Source organism: Balaenoptera musculus, chromosome 5, assembly GCF_009873245.2.
Source record: "Balaenoptera musculus isolate JJ_BM4_2016_0621 chromosome 5, mBalMus1.pri.v3, whole genome shotgun sequence".
NCBI lineage: Eukaryota > Metazoa > Chordata > Mammalia > Artiodactyla > Balaenopteridae > Balaenoptera > Balaenoptera musculus.
In genome coordinates, this window is record NC_045789.1 from 88,937,481 (window position 1) to 88,961,285 (window position 23,805).

The 23,805-nt window shown below is 42.4% G+C and overlaps 1 protein-coding gene and 1 non-coding gene across 4 annotated transcripts in view; one reads left to right on the plus strand and one right to left on the minus strand.

Annotated features, from left to right (window-relative positions):
- Positions 1-23,805, plus strand: part of CCDC149 (coiled-coil domain containing 149) — a 96,467-nt gene that overhangs the window by 13,713 nt on the left and 58,949 nt on the right. For 2 of the 3 annotated variants that reach the window (XM_036853476.1, XM_036853475.1), the window contains exons 2-3: positions 21,539-21,700; positions 23,170-23,208. In XM_036853476.1, coding sequence (XP_036709371.1) covers positions 21,539-21,700; positions 23,170-23,208 — 201 coding nt within the window. Of the gene's footprint in view, positions 1-21,538; positions 21,701-23,169; positions 23,209-23,805 lie in introns of those variants that run through there. The other variant, XM_036853477.1, reaches the window with a different exon arrangement.
- Positions 8,598-8,670, minus strand: TRNAQ-CUG. Its single transcript has one exon. It is a non-coding gene; the product is annotated as a tRNA-Gln (tRNA).

Sequence of the window (23,805 nt, forward strand, 5' to 3'; positions counted from 1 at the left end):
TGGATTCTCAGCTAATACTTGAATTGAAAAACTGCTGAATTAAAACAAGGATATCTTTTTTTTTTTTTTGTCAGAACAATATTCTTATCTCTTTTTTCCCCCCCAAGTCCTCTTATCTCCATTTGATCTTACAGGCCTTCTGACTCTCAAAATATAGATTGTGATCTTTTAAAGGTAGTAAGTCAAATTTCCTTTTAATAAGCTCTAAGGGATTTATGAATTTACTAGAAGTCAAGTCCCTCCCACTCTCCCTCCCACCTTCCCTTCTCTTCCTTCCTTTCTTCCAAACTGGAATTTTACTCTATCAGATATGTTTCTTGAAAAGAGTCAGGCAGAAGCTGCGGGTGGGAAATCATTTGGTTATAAAAAGCTACTTTCTGTAATGGACTCTGACCTGTACTATAGTGTGTCTGAACAGATGCCAGCCTTTAACTCTGCTCTGGACTAGAATCTAAGTTTGTTCCAAGGTTATTTGCCACCCATGGTTGACTCTCATGCAAAGAAATTGTGCGATTATTTTTTTTTTTTTGGTCCCTATGGCCATTTTCTCATCATGAGCAGTAACAAATAAAAGTAATTCCTTAATTTGTCTTCCCTCCACTGATATTTAAGATGATTAACTACGTCCCAGGCACTTTGCTAAAAGTTGGGGTACAAAATGCTACACGATGTTGTCACCTTCCTCTGTATTCCTTAATCAATTTCTTATAACTGCTTTACCAGTTAGAATGAACAGGGGTTAGTGTCTTTATTTTATAGATGAAGAGATGGAAATTCAGACTGTTTATGAAATATTCAGAAATTCAGAGTCCTTTTTTATGGTCACTCAAAAAGAAGCAAGTGTGTGGAGCTATGCTTTTAAACTTGAAGGTTAGAAGGTTTTCCCTCTGGGAGCCTTGGGTTCAGACCCTCTGTACACTCACGTCAGCTGACCTTGCTCTAAGCCTAAAACCCTGAGCTGAAAAAGAGCCTTTTTGGGTCTGGTTCCAGACTCCTGCCATGACTTCAATTTCAGTTGGAAGTTGAGCAAAAGTGGTGTCAGGAGACCTGCAGTCGTAACCACATCCTGAAGGACGGGCAGGACACCACCTCTGTGCTGTGGGTGGAAGGCAGGTGTGCCAGGTGACCCAGCCCTGTCCAAGCACCGGCTCTGTGGAAGTGAGGGACTCCAGCCTTCCACCCCTGCCTGTTCACCCCCATCACAGAGTGTCCTCATCGCAGCAGCGAGTCCCTGCCCTTGATGACCTGAATCTGTGAACGAGGAAAGGTTGGGGAAGAAAACTGAGTGGCTGAAGGTATTATTGATGCCTAGAGATGATAAAACCTTGAGTCGTGGTGGATGTAACTTTAAATATCCAAGTAATCTGAGTTCACTGCACCCCTCCACGCCAGATTTGGAAAATATAGATATGTGATATGAGGGCGCACCATTTGTCAGGGATCCAGGCACCTTCTGTCTCTCTACTCTATCACTCCATTCCAAGAGTGAGTACTGCCTATGTTTTCTTCTCGAAATGTTGTGGTTTCAGGTCTTATACTTAAGTCTTTAGTCCATTTTGAATTTATTTTGCATATGGTGAGAGGAAGTAGTCCAGTTTGATTCTTTTGCATGTAGTTGTCCAGTTTCCCCAACACCATTTATTGAGCAGGCTGTCTTTTCTCCATTGTAAATTCTTGCCTCCTTTACTATAGATTAACTGCCCATATAAGTGTGGGTTCATTTCTGGGCTGTCTATTCTGTTCCATTGACCTATGTGTCTGTTTTTTGCCAGTACCATATAGTTTTGATGATGTAGCTTTGTAGTATAGTTTGAAATCACCTTTGTTCTTTCTCAAAATTGTTTTGGCTATTCAGGGTCTTTTGTGTTTCCATACAAATTTTAGAATTGTCCTAGTTCTGTGAAAAATGCCATTAGTATTTTGGTAGGGCTTGCATTGAATCTATAGATTGCTTTGGGTAGTATAGTCATTTTAAGTGTTAATTCTTCCAATCCATGAACACGGTCTATCTTTCCATCCATTTGTGTTGTCTCCAATTTCTTTCATCAGTGTCTTACAGGTTTCCAAGTACAGGTTTTTTACCTCCTTATTTAGATTAGCTATTTTATTAGTTTTGATGAGATTGTAAATGGGATTGTTTTAGTAGTTTCCTTCTGAAATTTCCTCAATATCAGTTGTTTGGCATATCAGTATATTATTTAGGATTAATTTTAATGTAATAGAAATAACAGTGGTTTAAATAAGATAGAATTATCTGTATTTCTCACTCACATTGTTGAAGGTCAGAGGGAACAAAAAGTGCCCACCGAATTGAGAAGGCATCTGGGGACCAAAAAAAAAAAAAAAAAAATGAGGCAAACAGCTCCATACAGTCAATGGATCAGTTTATTATAGGGTAATTTACTCACACGGTGGGATGGGATAGGGGACAATGATCTGGAAGCATTCACAGCTGCACCTGCACTGCCTAGGGGCCATGGGGACAATTTTATAGTTAAAGGGGTATTGGGGTAGGTGCTGGGAAACAGGACGTGCATTTCTAAGTCAAGATTCGTGAATGAGTAACTAGTCTCATGGGCACAAGGAATACGTCAGTGAAGGTTTTCATCATTGTTTGGGGACTAACAGAGCATAGAGGCCACCTGGTCCTAATGATTATTAAACAATATCTATTAACTATCAATACAAAGCCCTTGATGACAGAGAAGTGACTTACTGCACAGTACAGTCCTGGGTAGGGTCAGCAAAAGGACAGGAGAAACTTTAAGTGCCCAAGATTGCCTCAGTTATGCTAACAGCCATACACACACATGTACAATAAATTTGGATGTAGACAGTTTGGGCTGATATGGCAGCTCACTGTTTTTCAGGGATCCAGGCACCTTCCCTTTCTCTGCTCTACTGCTCCATTCCAAGAGTAGGGTTTTCTATTTTGTGGCCCATATATTTCAGGATGAGGAAGACATGCAAGAGTGTACCTCTCCCCTTAAGGCAGCAGTCCCCAACCTTTTTGGCACCAGGGACTGGTTTCGTGGAAGACAGTTTTTCCACGGACAGGGTTGGGGGAGGTTGGGTAGCAGCAGATGAAGCTTCGCTTGCTCGCCCCCCACTCACCTCCTGCTCTGCAGTCCTGGTTCCTAACAGGTGTGGACTGGTACAGGGGTTGGGGACCCCCCCCCTTAAGGAAACTTCCCAGAAGTCCCAAAGGACACTTCTGCTTCCATCTTACTGACCAGCACTTTATATGTATATAGGGGATCATAATAGTACCTACCTTGTAGGGTCTCATGGTGAGGACAAATGAGCTAATGTGTGTAAAGTGCCTGGTACACCGTCACTGGTAGAGGAGGGTCTGCCCTCTGTGTTTGACTGACGCTTCCATGGTCATATCTGGGTCTCAAGCCCAGGGTCTTACTCAGCATATCCACTGCCCTCCATATACTTCTAGGTCTCTCTGCCTCTGAAATGTCATCGCCTTTTGGAGCGGTCAGCCCGATCATATATTTAGCAATTAGCAATTTGTTGCTGCTGTCTGTGGTGATCCTGATTATCACTGAATTTTCTTTAATGAAAGAGAAATGCCCAAACTTTGACATTACCTGCATCAGTGATGTCTGTGTGTCCTTCTCCAAGGAATATTTTGAGTGTCAGGTCTTAATTCTGTACTAGGAGAAGAGTAATCACTTTATTGTCATTTAAATGCTATCTTGAGGAACGGTGATGACAGAGGTAGTGGTGTTGGTGGACCAACTGACTGTCAAGGAGAGCAAGTACAATTATACCCAACACTGCCTTGTGGTCCATTGGTGATTTGTAGCTAGTGAGGATTTTGCCATCTTCCCTGAAAGCCATAATTAACTCAGGTCGCCCAGGGAGCCTTTCACTAACATGATCAACTCATTTGCACAGTCATCAGCCAGAGAAACAGACCTGGACAGAGTCCCCGCCCTAAGAAGCATCTACAATTTAGTCTGGTCTCTGAAATCTCTGGTGATTCGAATCACCAGGATTACACACCCACCCGTGTTCCAGAATGAATCTCCACCTCACTTTTTGCTGTGGGGCTGAATTCTGAGCTGACAGTTCTTGTGGAGGAAAATTTCTCACTAATCAGTACTGCCTGGAGTTGGTGGAAAGGAAGTAAGAACAACAAAGATGAAGTTACTTTGAAGGAGCAAATTAACGGCTTTCAGAAAAATATGAGCAAGGTGTAGAGAGGGGAAAAAACAGCTCCGAGACACACGCTTCAGCTGGGGACACCTTCATCCTGTAGGCGGAAATTTGGGCCCAAGTGGCCCTTTAGCAATGACTCCATGGTTCTCATCCAGAAAGAACTGCTGGGGGAGCTTAATGATCACGACTGGTTGAAATCTTGGCAGATGGTGGTAAGAGCTCTATTTACTTGGATAATTAAAATGGTGATGGATTTGCATGGCTGCTTTCAAGATCTCTAGTTTGCAGATGACTGCCTTCTGGGGCAGACAGGGATGGAACACCTCCTTGCTTTAGAGCATCTGCACCTGACTCAAGTAGCAGAGAGAAGGGAGCCAGGGAATAGTCCCACAAAACGCGCCATCTTGAGTTGACTCTTCATCTTGAGTACTCTGGCCCTCTTATGGAACTATTCATCCCAGCAGGGAGATAATATTTTTCAGAAAGGCAAGGTCTGCTGACAAACTTAGGAATGGAGATTGTTTTCTTTCTTTGAATAGGGCAGACACAGTTCTCTTGATTCTTTTGATACTGTGATAATAAGATTGATGCCTTTAGACTTTATTGAGTGCTTTTTTTTTTTTTTTTTAACATGCATTGCCTTATAAAACCCTTAGACTCTTCTGTGAGAGAGGCAGTGCACTGCAACAGAAAGGACATGGGGCAGACCTGTGTTCACATCCCACCTTTGTCACTTACAGGCTGCACGCCTTTTTTTTTAACCTCTTAGAGCCTCAGATTCTGTATGTGTAAAAGGGGGTAATGACATCTACCTTTTGGAGTTGTGATAAGGATTAATGATTTATATATGTGAAATGATGAATCATCTTTGGGCACTGAGTAGCTTCCACAAATGATGGTGGTTATTCATATCATCATTTATAAAAGAGGAAACTGAAGCTCAGAGTGGGTGCGGGGCTTCCCATGGCCCAGTGGTAGGTGATGGCAGTGAAACCCACATTTCAGTCTAAATCCCACGTGCCACGTTGCTTCTATTCATGGCTCCTTTGTCTCTGTATCTCCCGAATTCCCTCTTGTTAAAGGATGGTCCAGGAATCAATTCTAGTTCTGCAAATGCCACCACTTAGTCCTCTCAGCACCTCATCTATAAAGTGAAGACATGGCCACAGGTCCCTCTGCTCCTGGTGTCTGGGGGCAGAGCTGAGAGGTTAAGAGCTGACAGATATACAAGGGGGCGCCGTATTGGGAAATGTTAGGGTTTTTTATGATTTCTTTTTTGAGACAAGGGGAAGTAGAGCCACAGCATTTTTACAGCTTTGAAAGGCAGTTTGACCAAAATGTTGTCCATGCTTTGCTGGCTTTTTGCTGCCACCCAGCCCACAGGGGGAGCCCTCTGCAACTGAATCGAATTATTATCATATAATGACGTAACCAGCGAATCTATCATTACATTCCATATGTGACTGTTATATGTTATAATGGGTCATTGCATATGTGAGGGTTGGTGACATGCGCTGTCACCTTCATCCAGCATATCCCAGGCTCTTGGCAACCTGGATGGAAAAGGGAGAGCCTCAGATGCACAGGTAATTTTTGTGCTCCATCCTGAACACCCAGTCTCTGAAACAACCAGAGTTGCATGCTCCACCCTCAGCATCTCGGCCCGAGGCAAGGTCGGATCCGCCTAGCACAGGGGAGAGAGCAAATTCACTCCAGGCAAGCGATGATTTTTAAAAACATATGCTCTCTTCAGCAAATGGGAAGGGGTTTCCTAGCCCACGTATGGCCAACTATAAGGAAACCCAATCTTCTTCCCTTGCTTTTTTCTCATCTTTACCGGCCTGAAAAGAATAAGAATACACTCTTTGGAGAGTGAGAAGATGGGCAGAGGGAGGGAAAGGAGAAATAACAGGAGTGAAAGGATTGAAATAGATATTCAGGCAAAGCTTTGTTATTCAAAACTGCAGTTAACCAAGACTGTCAGTGAATTTCACATATCCCCCAGCTACAATGGTTCACATTATAAACTCTTCCAATTACCTGAAATCTCACTTAACTTAAATTTCAGCACATCCCTTGGGGCATTCAAATAATCAAAGCTTGCCTGTCGAGAAAGTAATACCAGAGAGGGGAAACTGCCATGGTGACTCCGAGAAAGGTAGATCATAAAAAAAAAAAAGTCATCTTAGAAAAGGGCATTAGAATCATTAGGTTACAAACTTGAAATTGCTGAAATGTTATCTAAAAATCACAGAAGCGAATGCAGATTTAGAAGAAGGCTGTAGAATGCTCAGGGAGCTGTACAATTGGAGACAGGAGATAGGCATGGACGGGAAAGACTCACACGAAGGCACCAGCGGGTTAGCGGTGCATGGCTGGGGTCGCCGCAGCTGGAGGACTTCAGCCAAGTGGACACCAGCGTATGGTGGGCCCCAAATGGCATGTACCCTGTAGATGCCCAAACTTGGTCTGGTGGAGTAATAAGTGTACACACGTGTATCTGCAGGTCACAGTCTTGTATTCTATCTAGAGCAGTGATTCTGCAAGACTTCAAAGAATAAAGGTGGTGAATGGAGTATATGCCCAGATGATGTAGGGAAGTGCTCATTTGAAGTGATAAGAATGAGGTTACATACAAACACCATTCTGATAATTCTATAGGAGCTATCCTGTGCCCTCTCCATACACATCGAGTTTATATAAAACTGGACTTTTTTCCCCCAAACGTGGTGCTAAAATGGGATTTAGAGATTTAAGCTTAATAAAAATTGATGGCTATCTTGCTAAAAATATATATTATAAATATCTATAAATAAATTTATAGATAATATGTATATAAATATTTTTCAGCTTCATGGGAACTGAAATTCATTTATTTCTCAAATACTTTGTGGGTATTCACTCTGGGTCAGGAGCTGTGCTTGGCTCTGGAGATGCAAAGGTGAATGAGTTGGACTCTGGCTGCAAAGAGACCTCGGTCTGTGGGGAGGCAGGTGGGCGGGCAGGTGACAGTGATGCAGCGTGTGATACTCTGATCAAGGTGTACCCAGAATGCCGTGTGGCCACCAGGAGCCAGCTCTTACTCTGCCTGGGGATGGCAGAGGGCTTCCCAGTCAGGGACTTGTGAGCTGGGTCCAGGAGCTGACAAGAAAAGAGAGAGGTTAGGGAGAGCGAGTTTGGGGTAGCAGTAAGTGGGCCTTGATAGAAACATAGTGGGCGGGAAAAGTCAGGGAACTGGGTTTCAGCCAGACGGTGAAGGGCTCTTGGTTGCCACTCTCCTTAATGGAGATATTTTTAAAGAAGAGTGGCAGGTCCCAGTTATGGTTTTCAAAGGGACTGGTACCTAGACTAGACAGGTAGGCAGACAAATGATGGTCCCAGCTAGCGATCACTGAGCAGCACAGAGTAGAGGTGCCAGGAATGGAGGGAGTAGCTTTTTGAGGTTGGAGAAGGTCTGTTGATTGTTGAATACTGTTTACCTGGCACTACTTAGTGGATGGGGGTGGAGGTACCCCTGAATCGGGGAGAGAGGAAAGTAACAGTAGAAAGCGGAGGAGGACCAGGGGAGGAAATACCTCTCAGACTAAGAGTGAGTGTGCTGTTGAGAAGTTTCTAAATTATTCCTGAACATGAACCCTTCAGCCACACGTGTTTATCATCACGCTGAGAAGCCTTTCTGGATTAGCAAGCCATGTTCTTGCAGCAGTTAATGAGAGCTAGCCTGATCCCATCAGTAAAAGCCGCCAAGGACCATGAGTCATTGTTTGACAGAGAGGGTCACTTGGCGGAGAGGTCCCCTCCCTGACGCCCAGGCTACCTTCATCTCTCTCAGCCATTATCTGGTTGTAAAGCCATCCAAATAGTAATGTAGTATGTCAGATAGTCATTTAATTATTATGATCTTCGTTGTAGCAATTATGACTTGCTTTATTGCAGATAACAGTAAATGGGTAGATAAAAGCCACTCAGTGGTGAAAACGGTGAGTTTGGGTTCTTGAGAAGCACAAGGCTACCTTCAAGTGTTTGCGTGTGGGCATGAATTAACATCGACAAATGAGCTATAAGCTCTGCTTCAAAAATATAATTGAAATGCAATTCAAAAGAAATCTGTTTTTGAGAGGATAATAAAAACATTTCATGATATCTAGTATACATGCCAAAAACTGGGCATATTTTACCAAGTTTATTCCATTCATGTTTCGCTGATTACCCATTGTACTTGGTGGTGTGTTTTTTTTTTTTTTTCCTTTCTCCCATTGGTAGGTTTATATACCCCACTGGAGCCATATAAACTTCACCACTGTATATGTGTTTCTGTATATGATGAGTAGAGGCTCAGAGGTTAGTTGAAATAAAAGTTGCTATTAAATGCTCACCATTTTTTTTTTTTTTTTTTGGTTGCTACGAGGCTTGTAGGATCTTAGTTCCCTGACCAGGAATTGAACCCGGGCCCTCAGCAGTCAGAGTGCCAAGTCCTAACCACTGGGCCACCAGGGACCTCCCTAAATGCCCACCATTTCTTTTCCAACCTTTCTTCATGAAGCACTGGAAGGGGAACCTTAGCAAGGTTGAGAAATAAGCTCAGTAGGATGGATCTACCTAGGTGTATGGTCAGGCCACTCAAGATGGCTGTTCTCTTGCTCTCTGTGCATCCCCTGCCCAACCAGTGCCTGCTTCACCTATACCCTCCTCACAGGACTGACCTTCCTACATACTTGCCCCAGGTCCCAGCCAGTGATTGTTCTTATCAAAGGAGTGGTGAGGGATGTGCCCCTCTCCTGGTTTCCCTGGTAACCGATGAGCCAACCTGACATCACTTCCCCCTGTAACTGGCAATCTCCCCCTTCCCCCTCGGAACGAAGCCTGCCGCCAAGTCCTGCCTGCCAGCTGCTGCACACGGGGTGTCGCTCCAGGACCTTGCTTCAGATGTGTATGCGCCTGCTTCCATTAAACCACTGAGGTCTCTGTTGCTGACTCCGGGTTCTTTCTTTGGTCTTATGGGCCTGCGGGGAGCAGACCAACACTAGGTTACTGTGGTGAACATTGGCTGTTTTCTCACTTCCCAGCATTCATTTGTCTTTCTCAACAGCACCCCAGTTTGGATGGTTTTAGCACTGGATATAATCTGGAGGGACAGGTTGGAGGGATACAGTCTGGGTGTCCTGTCCCCCAGGCAAAGGATGGCACGTGATCAGCATTAGGCCAGTTGGAGAAACGCTTGAGGAGAGAGACAAGGAATCTGAAACATAACGGAGTTCATCTCTACCCCATTCAGTAGTCTCTAACCCAAGCTTACTTGCACTGAGACCTGGTGGTTCCTGGTCCTGCCTCCAGAGTCACCTCAGTGCCTACCTGTTTCTAGGTCTACTTCTCTGTCTTCCTGCCAATTCTGTGAGTTCCAGTATCCTTCCAACATGTTCCTATGAGAGAGTGTGAGTTACTGTTGCCTACAACCGAAGGATCCTAACAGATATTTGCAGAGGACAGTCTGCTCTGCTACTTATTACCTTCATGATGAAGGATAAATTGACCTCTTTGAGGGCTTCAGTGTCCTCAGCTCAAAATGGGGCTAATCAAACAACCTATTTCACAGGGTTAAATAGGATGTTTCAAATAGAGCATTTGGCACAATTTGGAAAATAGTAATGTTCACTAAGTAGTGGCTGCTCCACTTTTATAATCAGATAAAGGTCTTCTTCTCATTATTATTACTCCTAACAGTGTCTAGCACATAGAAGACATTCAAAAAAATACTAATTTGTTTTCTGCCTCCCCTCTCCTGAAAACAAACCCTCCTTTTCCAGGGTAGAGAAGGGAGCAAGTATCCTGGTCTGTACACTACACATGAACTTGACAAGCTGAATTATACCTTAACTGTAGAGCAAAAATGGAGGCCTAAGGAGAACCCAGTGTGTATCCCTTGGTCCCACCCGAGTGACCAAAAAGTGCTGCATTTGCCTGTTCAGCTCAGCCCTTTGGAGTGTGGTTGGGCACCCACTCGCCCACTGATGTGATTCTGATACCAGCTGCTGAGGCTGAGGCTGAGGCCAAACCCATGAGTGCATCTGGTTGCCTGGGTAGCAGCCTGCCTATCAGTATTGCATTAGACAAGGCGATAGCAGACCCCACATTAAGAAACAGCAAAGCCAGTGTGTTCTTTGTAGGCCTGAGAGTTTGGAGCAAAGCGCAGGATCCAGAGTTGTGTCTACACAGGGGACCCTGAACCTCAAATCCTTTCCCTTCCCCTGTGAGCTTGGCAACCAATTCTACCCAAGCTGTATAGTCCAAGATAATTTACACCACATGGTGTCAGGACGAAACTGTCTTCCTAAAAGGATTCTTAATGTCACTCCCCTATTCAGAAACCCTCGGGGCTCCTGCTTGCTGACAGAATAAAATTTGTACTCCTCAGCAACACTTCCAGGCCCTTTCTGACCTGGCCAACATCTATCTCTCCTTCTAGCTTTATCTCACACAGCTTTTATTCCCACCCCTCCACCGAAGCCAGCCCAGCGTGTTGCTCGTTGCTTGCTGTTCTGACAATATGTCTTCCTACTTCTCACCTTTGTGCTTTGCTGTGGCTCTTTCCCTGCCAGGAGTATTGTTTTCTCATCACCACTACCTGTCACAACTCCATCTATCCCCAAACAAAACACATCCTTCCACCTATTCTTCGGAATCCATTTCAAATGTTCACATCTTGCTCCAACTCTTTGAGTACCTTCTTTGCCAAGCTATGATCAGTTGCCTCGTGATAAAAATAGTAGTAATAACAATGAATGCGGATACAGCACTTACTATTTTAAATGTTTTACATATGCAAATTATTTTAATTCTCACATCTGCCCTGTGAAGATACTGCAATGATACCCATTTAATAAATGGGGAAACTGAGGCATGGAGAGGCTAAGTAATTGATAGCTAGTGAGTGGCAAAGCCAAGATTTGAACTCAGGCATTCCAGCTCTTTCTGCCATGCTCCCAACCATTACTCTAAACTGCTTTTCTCTGTGTTCTGGGAGCTTTGTTTTCACCTCTTTGTAGAATTTAACATACTGTAGTTAGTAAGTATTCATGAATGATGATTTGGCTACTTACTATCATCTATTATTATCTATTTTATTGTAATAATTATTATGACTATAAAAAAGTACCAGGTACCATTGTAAGTTTATAGACATTTATGTCTCCTCAGCCAGGAATGTGTACCTCAACTTGGTAATGTGAAAGTTGTGCTGAACTTGGAATGAGAAGAATCCTCAGTTTAGGTTTTAACTCTGGGGCCTACTAGCCAGCCTTGGATAAGTCAGTTCACCATTCTGAGTCCCAGTTTCCTCATCTGTAGAATGAGGGGCCTGACTTAGATCATTCCTGAGGTCTTCACTAGCTGTGAGTTTGAGAATCTGTAAAATGGGTACCATACCACGTGTGTCACAGGTATGTTGAAGATGTATTAAGACTGAATTTTCTCATTCACCAGCTATGCACTATGCGCTGTTCTCAGCACTGGGGATCTGGGATGAAACAGCACAATTCTTGCTGCCATGGAGCGGGAGATGTTGAAAGTAAATCAATAATTAGTTATGTAACTCAAGGTCAAGTAATAAGTGCTATGAAGGAAGGTAGCACAATAGAAGGGGATTGAGAGTCTGCGTGGTGGCAGAGCTTCCTGAGAAGGAGACATTACAACAGAGATTTGAATGAATCCAGGGAGGAAGCCACACAATCTAAGCAGAGGGCAGTGCAAAGGTCCTGAGGTTGGAATTGGCTTGACGTGGTCAAAGGTAGCAAGGAGGCTAGTGAGGGTGGAGAGCAGTGAGCAAGGGGGAGTGGAAGGACTTTGGATTTTGCTTTAAAGGTGATGGGAGGCCATGGGGGATTTTGAGCTACCACATGTTGCCATCATTTGAAAAGCATCTTTCTCGTCACTACTTGGAAAATAGACTGTAGGTGGGTAGAAGCAGGAGGTAGAAATAGGAGGCTAAGGCCACAGTCCAATCAAGAGATAATGGTGGCTTGAAGGAGGGTGACAGTGGTAGAAGTGGGTGAGAAGTATTTGAATTCAATATGTCTTATGAAGGTAGTGCCCATAGGATTTGCTGATGAATTAAATGAGGGCTGGCAAAGAAAGAGAAGAGGCAAGGATGATTCCAAGGTTTTCATGGAAAACCAAATATGGTTTGTACCATTTATTTACCAAGAGGGAAGTTTCGGGGCGGGGCAGGTCCGAGGGAATATCAAGGGTTCAGTCTAAGATGCCTCTGAGATGTTCAGATAGAGTTACACATTGGATAGCAGAGCAAGAAGTACAGATGAGAGGTCTGAGCTGTGATATCAGTTTGGGTGAAATCAGCACAGAGGTGAGAGTGAAAGTCATTGGACCGTATGAGATCACCTTGTTGCAGGGCTGGGCACGGGTAGAATTCAAGGTAGCCAAGAGGGCTAGGGCCTGAGTCACAACTTAGACAATTAGGAGTTCAAGTGCTCTTTGAAAAATAAAGTGTCTCATGCCCATGATTCAGCTGATTGAGACCCCAGCGTGGTGAACTGCCCATCAGCCGACACTCGGCTGGCCAGAGCACTTGGGACATGGAGTTGGCTGACTGCTGAGCAGGGCTGCAGGTAGCCTGTATCTCCTCAGCCACTCCCCATGGAATATGATTGAAAAGGCCCCAGGAGGGCTGCCTGTCTTCCAAACAGGGTCTCAAAACACTATGAATTAAAATGCATTGCTTTCAGTTACACAATGATCTCCTAGAGTGTCTTGTTAAAAATATAGTTTGACCCAAGAGAGGTAATTTGTGGAATTGCTAATAATTTAATTGGTACCAGTATAGAATACTAAAAACAGCCTGGAATTTGTAGTTAAGAGCCCTAGTTTGAGCTGACAGTTGTTAGCTTTGTGACTCTGGGAAAGACAATCTCAGCTATCTTGTCTGTAAAATGGGAAAAGCAGTTTTTGTCACACTTGTCATATAGTGTTGGCTATCGAACGAGAGAGTCTTTGGGAAAATGTTTTGTAAGTTTTAACTGCTGTAAAAATAATGCCTTTACTCCATTGTATATCTTTGCCTCCTTTGTCATAGATTAGTTGACCATAGGTGCGTGGGTTAATCTCTGGGCTTTCTATCTTGTTCCATTGATCTATGTTTCTGTTTTTGTGCCAGTACCATACTGTCTTGATTACTGTAGCTTTGTAGTATAGTCTGAAGTCAGGGAGTCTGATTCCTCCAGCTCCATTTTTTTCCCTCAAGACTGCTTTGGCTATTCGGGGTCTTTTGTGTCTCCATACAAATTTTAAGATGATTTGTTCTAGCTCCGTAAAAAATGCCATTGGTAATTTGATAGGGATTGCATTGAATCTGTAGATTGCTTTGGGTAGTATACTCATTTTCACAATGTTGATTCTTCCAATCCAAGAACATGGTATATCTCTCCATCTGTTGGTATCATCTTTAATTTCTTTCATCAGTGTCTTATAGTTTTCTGCATACAGGTCTTTCGTCTCCCTAGGTAGGTTTATTCCTAGGTATTTTATTCTTTTTGTTGCAATGGTAAATGGGAGTGTTTCCATAATTTCTCTTTCAGATTTTTCATCATTAGTGTATAGGAATGCAAGAGATTTCTGTGCATTAATTTTGTATCCTGCAACTTTACCATATTCATTAATTAGCTCCCAGAGATTAACCCACGCACCTATGGTCAACTAATCTATGACAAAGGAGGCAAAGATATACAATGGAGAAAAGACAGTCTCTTCAATAAGTGGTGCTGGGAAAACTGGACAGCTACATGTAAAAGAATGAAATTAGAATACTCCCTAACACCATACACAAAAATAAACTCAAAATGGATTAGAGACCTAAATATAAGACTGGACACTATAAAACTCTTAGAGGAAAACATAGGAAGAACACTCTTTGACATAAATCACAGCAAGATCTTTTTTGATCCACCTCCTAGAGTAATGGAAATAAAAACAAAAATAAACAAATGGGACCTAATGAAACTTCAAAGCTTTTGCACAGCAAAGGAAACCATAAACAAGACGAAAAGACAACCCTCAGAATGGGAGAAAATATTTGCAAATGAATCAACGGACAAAGGCTTAATCTCCAAAATATATAAACAGCTCATTCAGCTCAATATCAAAGAAACAAACACCCCAATCCAAAAATGGGCAGAAGACCTAAATAGACATTTCTCCAAAGAAGACATACAGATGGCCACGAAGCACATGAAAAGATGCTCAACATCACTAATTATTAGAGAAATGCAAATCAAAACTACAATGAGGTATCACCTCACTCCTGTTAGAATGGGCATCATCAGAAAATCTACAAACAACAAATGCTGGAGAGGGTGTGGAGAAAAGGGAACCCTCTTGCACTGTTGGTGGGAATGTAAATTGATACAGCCACTATGGAGAACAGTATGGAGGTTCCTTAAAAAACTAAAAATAGAATTACCATATGACCCAGCAATCCCACTACTGGGCATATACCCAGAGAAAACCGTAATTCAAAAAGACACATGCACCCGAATGTTCATTGCAGCACTATTTACAATAGCCAGGTCATGGAAGCAACCTAAATGCCCATCAACAGACGAATGGATAAAGAAGTTGTGGTACATATATACAATGGAATATTACTCAGCCATAAAAAGGAACGAAATTGAGTCATTTGTTGAGACATGGATGGATCTAGAGACTGTCATACAGAGTGAAGTAAGTCAGAAAGAGAAAAACAAATATCGTATATTAATGCATGTATGCGGAACCTAGGAAAATGGTACAGATGAGCCAGTTTGCAGGGCAGAAGTTGAGACACAAATGTAGAGAATGGTCATATGGACACCAAGGGGGGAAAACTGCGGTGAGGTGGGGATGGTGGTGTGCTGAATTGGGCAATTGGGATTGACATGTATACACTGATGTGTATAAAACTGATGCCTAATAAGAACCTGCAGTATAAAAAAACAAACAAAACAACTAATACTAAACTTTCATTGGGTTATTTGTATGGAAATATGTTAATATAAATGTTTCAGACATTACATGAAATTTCTAAAAATCTTATATTTGTATTTGTATGGAAATATGTATGGAAATATATTAATATAAATGTTTCAGACATTACATGAAATTTCTAAAAATCTTATATTTGTATTTGTATGGAAATATGTATGGAAATATGTTAATATAAATGTTTCAGACATTAAAAAAAAAAAAAAAAAAAAAAAAAATAATGCCTTTAATTTTGAGAACATTTCCAAAGCCAAATTTTAGCATAGTACGTTGAATTTCAAGCTCACGGTAATCTCAGTGAGGTGGGCAGAGCAGGTATTAATTAATCAGAATTGTGCTTCAATCCCAAAGAACTGGTTAATTATTTCTATTACATAATGGCTTTTATTCGGGTGCCTTTTATACCTGCTCATCTCTCAAAATTCATTTCAAGGATGATCTCCTCTGTGTAGCTTTTCTTGCCTGCCCAATACCTACCCCCCAGCCCCACTCTTGCCTCTCTTGGTGCCTTTTACTAACTATTTGTTGAATGAATGAATAAATAAATGTGCAAAGTGGCTTATTATAGAAGAGTCATTTCCAAACTTTTAAAATGGCAGTCTACCATAAATGTGTGAAAACATGCATATATGTATGTTTATTCATATACACATATGCAAAAAGAAAAGTTTCATGAAGCAATGCTTACCTATACTACATGGGATTCACGCTATTTTCTGTTCTTTTTTTTTTTTTAAAGAAAATGAGGGTTGCAATTGAATTGATTTCACTACCCAGACTAATGTATCGTGACCCACAGTTTGGAAGACACTATTATGGAAGATGCTGGCAGCTGGGAACCTTATTCTTTGCAATTGGGCAAGTCACTTGGGTTATCTGGGAGGTTTTTTTTCCACTCCAGCATTCATGCTAATTCTCAAGAATAAAGACATTGTGAGGTGATGGGAATAGGCACGTAAGCACTGTGGCAGCTTGAACATTTACTGCATGTAACACACTTTTAGTTTTTCCTGGCCTACATGAGGAAGTCAAAATCTAATAAATTCTTAGGTTTTGGACAATTGCTGTTTGAGAAAGATTTGATTTTAGTCACCAATATGTCTTTGATACTATACAGAGATTTGCAAGGGTGACTTTCAAATAATAGGCAGGTTCCATATCTGAAATCCTTGGGCCCCAGATATGTTTTAGAGGCAGGAGTTTTGGCGTCTGAAAGGAAATGTAATAAGTATACTGTATATTGTGTATCAACCCCAGCAGAGTTCTGGGCAGCAGCTGGAAATCAAACACATTGATTTGTCTTCAGCAAATGTATGAATATTCACAATCAGTGGCATAAAGACAATAAAAACCCTCACATAGGCTGAGGTCACTAACAGGATGCAAACACATTTTCAGTTTTCAAAACTTTGGGGGTTTCAGAAAAACCCATAAGGAATTGTGGAAATTATATTTTGTTATCCAAGTATCATGTTTTTCCTTTTCAAAATCCCTAGGACCATTTATCCCTTTAGGAGACCAAATGCTTGGCTCAGTGCCTAACACATAGAAGGCACCCAGAAAATATTTGTTGAATGAATGATTGAGAGCAGCTACAGCGTATAGAAAATTGTTAGGCCCAAGCTGCTTTTGAGAAAACAGCCTCTAGTTTTATCCCATGTCATTTAAGTGGATGGAAACCTTGTTGCCTCTACTTGGCTCCCTCAGGAGGAGCAGAGGGGAGAGATGCTGGTGGATTCTTTGTTTATTTTTTCCTTCTTCCTTCAGGCCTTGCATCTAGTTTTAGAAGGGGGTGGGTCAAGAGATTCTAGGTATAAAAAGTAGCCAAATTTAAAATTCCCTTTTCTTAGCTTCCCTATGCTGAAAATACCAACTAGATGTAGTAACCAATTCCATGAATATTCTGATTGTTTTTTCACTGAGTGCTTGGTTTGTCAGGAATCGGGGTTCCACAGGCTTGGCTGTACAAAAACCTGGGTTCGAATTCTAGCTCTGCCAAACCCTTGGCAGATTACATAAACTCTTTCAGTCTCACTTTCTCATTTAGAAAAGGTACATGCTAATAACACAGTAACCCCATTATGGTTTTGTGAGGATTAAAGGAGATTATACATGGAAAGCATTTGCCATACAACTTTCATTTTTGTTATTAATGGTAATAATAATAGTGATAATGTTAATCCTCTTCATCATTGTGGTAACTCAGTAGAAGCACAGAGCAGGGGCAGATATGATCTCTATCAGCCTCCCCACCCTTACACTTTGCTATGGACTGTATTAGTCAGCTTGGGCTAAGTTATGCTCTGATAACAAACACCCCCGAAATCTTTGTACCTTAACAGGACAAAAGTTTATTTCTGGATCACACAAATTTCTCTGTGCACCCAGATGACTCTTCAGGGCAATTGTCTGCTGTGCTGGTTCCATGATCCAGGTTCGGCTGGTGGTTCATCCCTTGGCTCTTGGGAGCTTCTACCCTGGAAGTGACTCACGTTCCTTGCAGTCCCTCTCTATTGGGTAAAGCAAGATACATGGCTCTGCCTTACTCCAGAGCAATGGGGAAGAATAGTCCTTCCGAGCGCCTGCAAGGAAAGGAGAACTAGAAATACTGGAGAGAGGCACTGATGTTGACCACTCAGACGTTTAGCCTTTTCTCCCTCTATTGTAAATTGTTATTGCAAACACAGCTTCGGCCCCAGCACCCTTTCCAACCAGGTGGATGTCCTGAAGCCGCAGCTTGTCTGGAGATTCCGGAACTGCCACGGCTGCAGGTGATCTTTGGAAATCATTGAGCTGGCTCTGCCCTAGACCAGGCAGAGGAAGCCACTTCCAGGTGCTTGAAGTGAGTCATACCTCCTGGCCTGGAGCCCCTCCCCGCAGTGTTCTCCCCAGCACCCCAGTGATATTGGATGGGATGTTAAAATCATGGGTTTCTCAAGTTGGAGGGCACTCTGGGAACCCCACTCATTGTCCAAGTGTGGAAACTGAGGCCCAGGCAGCGTGACTTTGTTTTGTTCCTTGCGTTCTGTGGCTTTCCCAGGGTCCCAGCGGTTCATGATTAGCCCATTGCTAGACTTACATCTGGACAGAGGCCTCCCGACTCTGCCTGGTGGTTTTCTGCTGTCCACCCCCTCCATCGTCTACACTTACTCATCCTCCTTTAGAAGCGGAAACGTCCCAAGCACAGTGACTTGGCTTGTCTCGCTTTCTGTTCTATTTCCGGTCCCTTCTAAGGCTGAGGCTGGGTCCATGCATTTGCTGGTTGTCCAGAGCTGCCAGCGGAGAAGGATCTTCAACACCTTTTTCTCTCTTTCCAGTTTTTTGCTTGTTTGTTTCCAGTTGGAGGGATAGAAAATGGGACAATTTAGCAGTCGCCACCACAGGGACTAAACTGTCACCATTTTAGAATAATAACAAGAAATTCCATCCTATTCTCTGGTACCACTCCCACTGCCCACCCCCCCCCCCCCCCCGCCACATACACATCCCAGAGTTTCTATTCATATTTTAATGAGACTCTGCATGTTTAGGCGCTTTGGCCAGATGGTAAAATGTAGTCTGTGCTTGTACTTGTTCAGAACCCCTCTGTGCTATAAAAGGTGGCTCCGACAACCCTGGAATGGCTCAGAGACGGAGCCTTGCCCTGAGCTTCTGAGCTGCCGCTGGCCTATCAGTCCCTCCAGACTATTTTAATTGTTTCTAACTTTTGAGACACCATGAAGCTGGAGGCCTCCAGTGCTTGGGTTTTCAAAGTATAGATGGAGTAAGAATCACCTGTGCCATGTGCTAACTGCAGATTTCTGAGCCAGCCACCAGAGATTCATGATTCAGGCAGTATGGGGGTGAGCTGAGGGTGAGTAGTCTGAGCTGGGACCCAGGAATCTGCATGTTCACAAGCATCCCAGGGTGATGTAGAGCAGGGCTCCCTGTTGATGCTGCCACGCGAGGGCGGCAGGACTACAGGAGAGGTGTCCCATCTTCAGCCAGAGCCCCGCCACTTTGAGCTGTTTATAAATGAGGCTTCAGCCTAAGGTTTGTTGTGCTGATAAAAATAAATGACGTCGAATAACATTTTTGAAATTCACTGTTCTAGACCATACTAAGCAAAAGAAAGAGCAATCCAGCAGTGGCTTTCTAAAGACCACCCTTTTCTTGGTGTGGCTTCATCTTCTATACAGAATCAGTTTCTTACCCTTTGATGGAGCTGATAATTGTCCTGTTTTCCGTGCCCTAAGGAGACCCGAAGAGCAGTGAAGATGCTCCTCAAATCCCAGGTCACTGGGTCTTAGCACAGGACTCTATGCCTGTTCATCTACCAGGTGTCTTAGACCCAGAGGGAATGGAGGCCTATTGCTGCCCTTTAAACAGCTTCCAAGGCCCTGTTTGGACCACGCCTTGGGAGAGAAACGGCTTCTCTCTTGGACCGTAAGAGATTGCAGTTCAAGGTCAGGGAACTTGAGTTCTACTTTGCCAATAAGTGGTGACCCTTACCTGGTCCCCTTCAGTAAACTGGATGTGACTCTAATCTTGCCTGCTGTACTGTACAACGTCTCCACACCATTGCAATTTTCTTCCCCAAAGTTGGAAGACACGGAATATTTTTGAGGCCTTAGATTTGGATCTGATACACTGAAGGGACAAAGGTGACTGTTTTTGTGCCACCAATGCTAATAGCACTGCCAGCCGAGGCTGCTGATCACAGGCAAAGAACTGAAGGCACAAGGGCAGCTCTGTTAAACTGTGTGTAAATGGTATTTTTTCCTGTGAAATCTCGATACCTCCCTTAGGACATTGCAGTTCAGGTTTTTGGGCTACTCTCCTCTGATATTTACTCGTTGGGGATTTTACTCTTGAGAAATCACTGTGGCAACAGAACTGTTTGCCTCCACGAAGACGATGTCAAAGTCTTAAAATCCAGGATGTTTTAAGGCAGGATTCCAACCTCATTACTGCCAGGAATAAGATTCATCCAAGGTGCAAGTGTCCTCTCTTGGAACTCAAATCCATCTCAGAATGGCTTTTCTTTCCCCTTTGTTTTTGAAGCTAAGCAATTACTTTTTTTTTTTTTTTTAAGGAAAAAAAATGTGCTAATGCACAAAACTCTCTTTTTCCCCTTTCATTTATTTGAAAGTGAACTTAAGAAAGTCAGTTCCAAGCAAGCACTATATATGAGTAATGCTTTTTGTCCATAAAAGAGCATTGACTCAAACGGTATGGGAGTGCTGGTCCTCTCTGCTCTGTGTGAGCATCCGTAATGACAAAGTGCTCATGTCAGAGTGTATAATGAAACTATAAATTGTTTTCGTGAATGCTCTGAATTTGGTCTTTTATGGGGCAAATTCAAAAGGTATTTAGTTCCACATTTCACATATGTGAATAACACCAGACGGTGCTATAGATCCAATAAAAGGACAGAAGCCCAGTCGGGCTCACACTGGTCAGGTGGTGGGTGATTGTCAGGTGAGGGTCGGTCACAGTGTGGGGAGCGGGGAGATGGAGGGACGAAGATATCCCACAGCTCTGAGGACGAGTTCCAGCAAGACACACCCGACTTTGGGGGGATAATTCAGAGTGTGACTAAAATACTTAGCTCGTAAAATTGGTCTCTGGGTGGTGGGTGTCTGCATTGGAATCATAGGAGAAGGTGCACACCTCTGACCGAGTTTATTGAACAAAAATTCTCGAGTGAGAAAATGTCTGCTGGGTTGCATGGGTGGGTACAATCTATTGCAGTAATTTATGGTTCAATTAAATTATCTTTCATTACATTTTTTGTACTTTTCTTTATTATAGAAGCCATATAGGTGTAGTCTATAACATTTAGAAAACACAGAAGAGTATAAAGAATAAAAAAAAAATGCAAATAATTTTGCTCCCAAGAGATAATTGTTAGTAATATATACAATTTTTATTAAATCTTTCCGTGTTATATCATTTGGTAAGATTTTAATAGAACTTTACATCATCTTACCTGGATAGCTAAATCCTTTTTTAAATAAAATTTTGGGTCCAACTATCTATTTATTTAGCTATCTGTGTAATTGTTAAAAAAGGATTCTGCTTTTTAACTTATTTATCAATTATTTTTCCTGTCTCGGCTGGCCAAAGTTCATGAATGTCCAAGGTTTTGGTTCTGTCACGAGGGGACTATGTCAGGTACAGTAGCAGCCTTTAGGCTCACATGTCATTGACTGACAAATGATTCTAGGTATACAATCTCTGAAAACAAAAAAGGCAACAAAACCAACTCTGCGGGGTGTGTGAACCCCAGCGCGGGTGAGAGGAGGGAGGCCTGTTGACGGTTCTGAGCCGTCGCCTGCATGTGTTTGTTCCGCAGTACCTGGTGTGTAAAAGAAAGCTGGAGAGTAAGAAGGAAGCCCTGCTGATCCTTTCCAAGGAGCTGGACACATGCCAGCAGGAAAGGGACCAGTACAAACTCATGGCCAATCAGCTTCGAGAGCGCCACCAGTCCCTAAAGAAGAAGTACCGTGAGCTGATTGTACGTATTACGTCACAAAGAGTTCCACAGTGGAAAAATTAAGACGTGAAAGTCATCACCCTACTTCCTCCACGATCCAGTCCCACTTGCTAGCTGATAAGTCCACGCTTCCGGATTCTTGCTCTGGCACCCGTGAACTTAACACACATATCTGAATGTGTCTGGGTGTGCCTATTTACTTAAAACTGTATGGAGGTGTTTTTTTTTTTAAAGAGGATTTGTGTTATACATCTGCACTAATACAGAAGCCACTAGCTGCGTGTGGTTATTTAAATTTCATTTTGAATTAATTAGAATTAAATAAAATTGAAAACTGTCTCACTTATCACATCTCATGCCCTCAATCGCCACGGGGTGCTGGCGGCTACCGTATGGGACTGTGTTGATATAGAACATCTCCATGGTGGCTGTTATATTGGACAGTTAGCTGGAGGACATGTCCCTCATTGCGGAGAGTTCTATTGGACAGCTTTATATAAATGTTGTTCTAAAACTCGCTCTTTCCGCTCAGCACTTTATTTTGGACATCTCTCTAGGCCATATATACAGATTTAACTCATTTTTTTAAAACAGTGCATAGTAATATTTCCATAATTTTTAAACCTTTCCCTTTCCTGGGCAATTAGATTTTCTCTAGTTTTCATATGGCAAGATTTTTAAGGATGCAAATTTTACTGAAATGGAGGATACCAACTGCATAGTGCTATTTTGCATTCTCACTTATTTTTTTCTCACTGATGCCATCTCTTTTTTAAGTGCTGACACTATTGCTTGCATTTAACCGTCTGTGCTGGGGTCATTGAACTGTCCTGGAACAGAAGTACAGTAGAAAGATTCCTGAGGTTAAAATCATGTTGACTTATATGTGGACAGCATCAGATAGAGAAGTACTATTTCCTGAGCATTTATCATTCACCTGACATATTTATGTATTCCCAGATGGCACACGAGGGAGAGGAATTGAATCCTTTTAAGATAAAAAGTCTGATAGGACTAGAAGTTCTCAGTTAGTTTTCTTTTATTTTGAGCATAGCCTATCCCCACCCCCCAAATTGTTCTGCCCATAGAGAAAACTCAAGTATGTGTGTGCATTGTATGTGTCCATTACTATTCCTTTGGATCTATTTAAAAGGAGCTCAACTCAAACCAAATGAAATATTATTTCTGTTTAGGCTCTGCTCAAAAGTAATTTTGATAAATCCAGTTTATTTATTTGGCTCACATAGGTTTAGAAAATATATAGATTGGTCCTAATTGGAAGTGATTCCTTAGAGGTTTTCCCAAAATAACTCTGGTTCAGTTTATAGTTTAAAATTTTTTAAGTATATTTGAGTTTGGTTCAGCACATTGTTGGTTGCAGGGGGCGGGAGAGGGGAGGGTCTGAACTTAGTTCATAGTTCGGTTCAATTTCTTGAATCTACACACATCTAAGTTTTAAAAAATAAAATGTAACATTGGTTTCTTTGTAGGATGGAGATCCCTCACTTCCCCCTGAAAAGAGGAAACAGGTAAGACTTATTCCTGATCTTTGACAACTCTCAGAATGTTCGTATTGATGCCTTACAACAACTGGGGGATTAGGGAATCCCAAAAAATGTATAGAGAAATCTTCTAACTTCCCAGAAGCACTTTGTATTACTGGAGAGAGTGGGTGGTACAGAAATGCTGCCTACAGAGAGGGCCTAAGGATTGGGTGAAGGAAACGCAGTGAAGTCTAACAGGATGGAAGAAGGCACTCCAGTTGACTGTGCTCCCTTTCTTGTTGGGAATCCTTTTAGAAAACCACGAGCTGAGAGCACACTGCTAGAGGACTTTAGCTTACTGTTCTGTGGATGGATGCCGTTCTGCTATTTAGCTTCTGCCGCTTCAGACTTTTAAAAGGCATCTCACTAACAAAACTCATAAGCCATTTATGTTCTTTTCTCCTAAGTGGTAACCAACATCGTTTATTGAGTATCCATTTTCCCCACGGATTTTAGATGCCCACTTTTAGCAATGGACAAATCCGTGTGTGTGTGTGTGTGTCTTTCTGGACTTTCTGTTCTGTTCCACTGAGCTTCCTGTATTGTCCTGTTTGTACCACATTATTCTGTTTTTGTTTATAA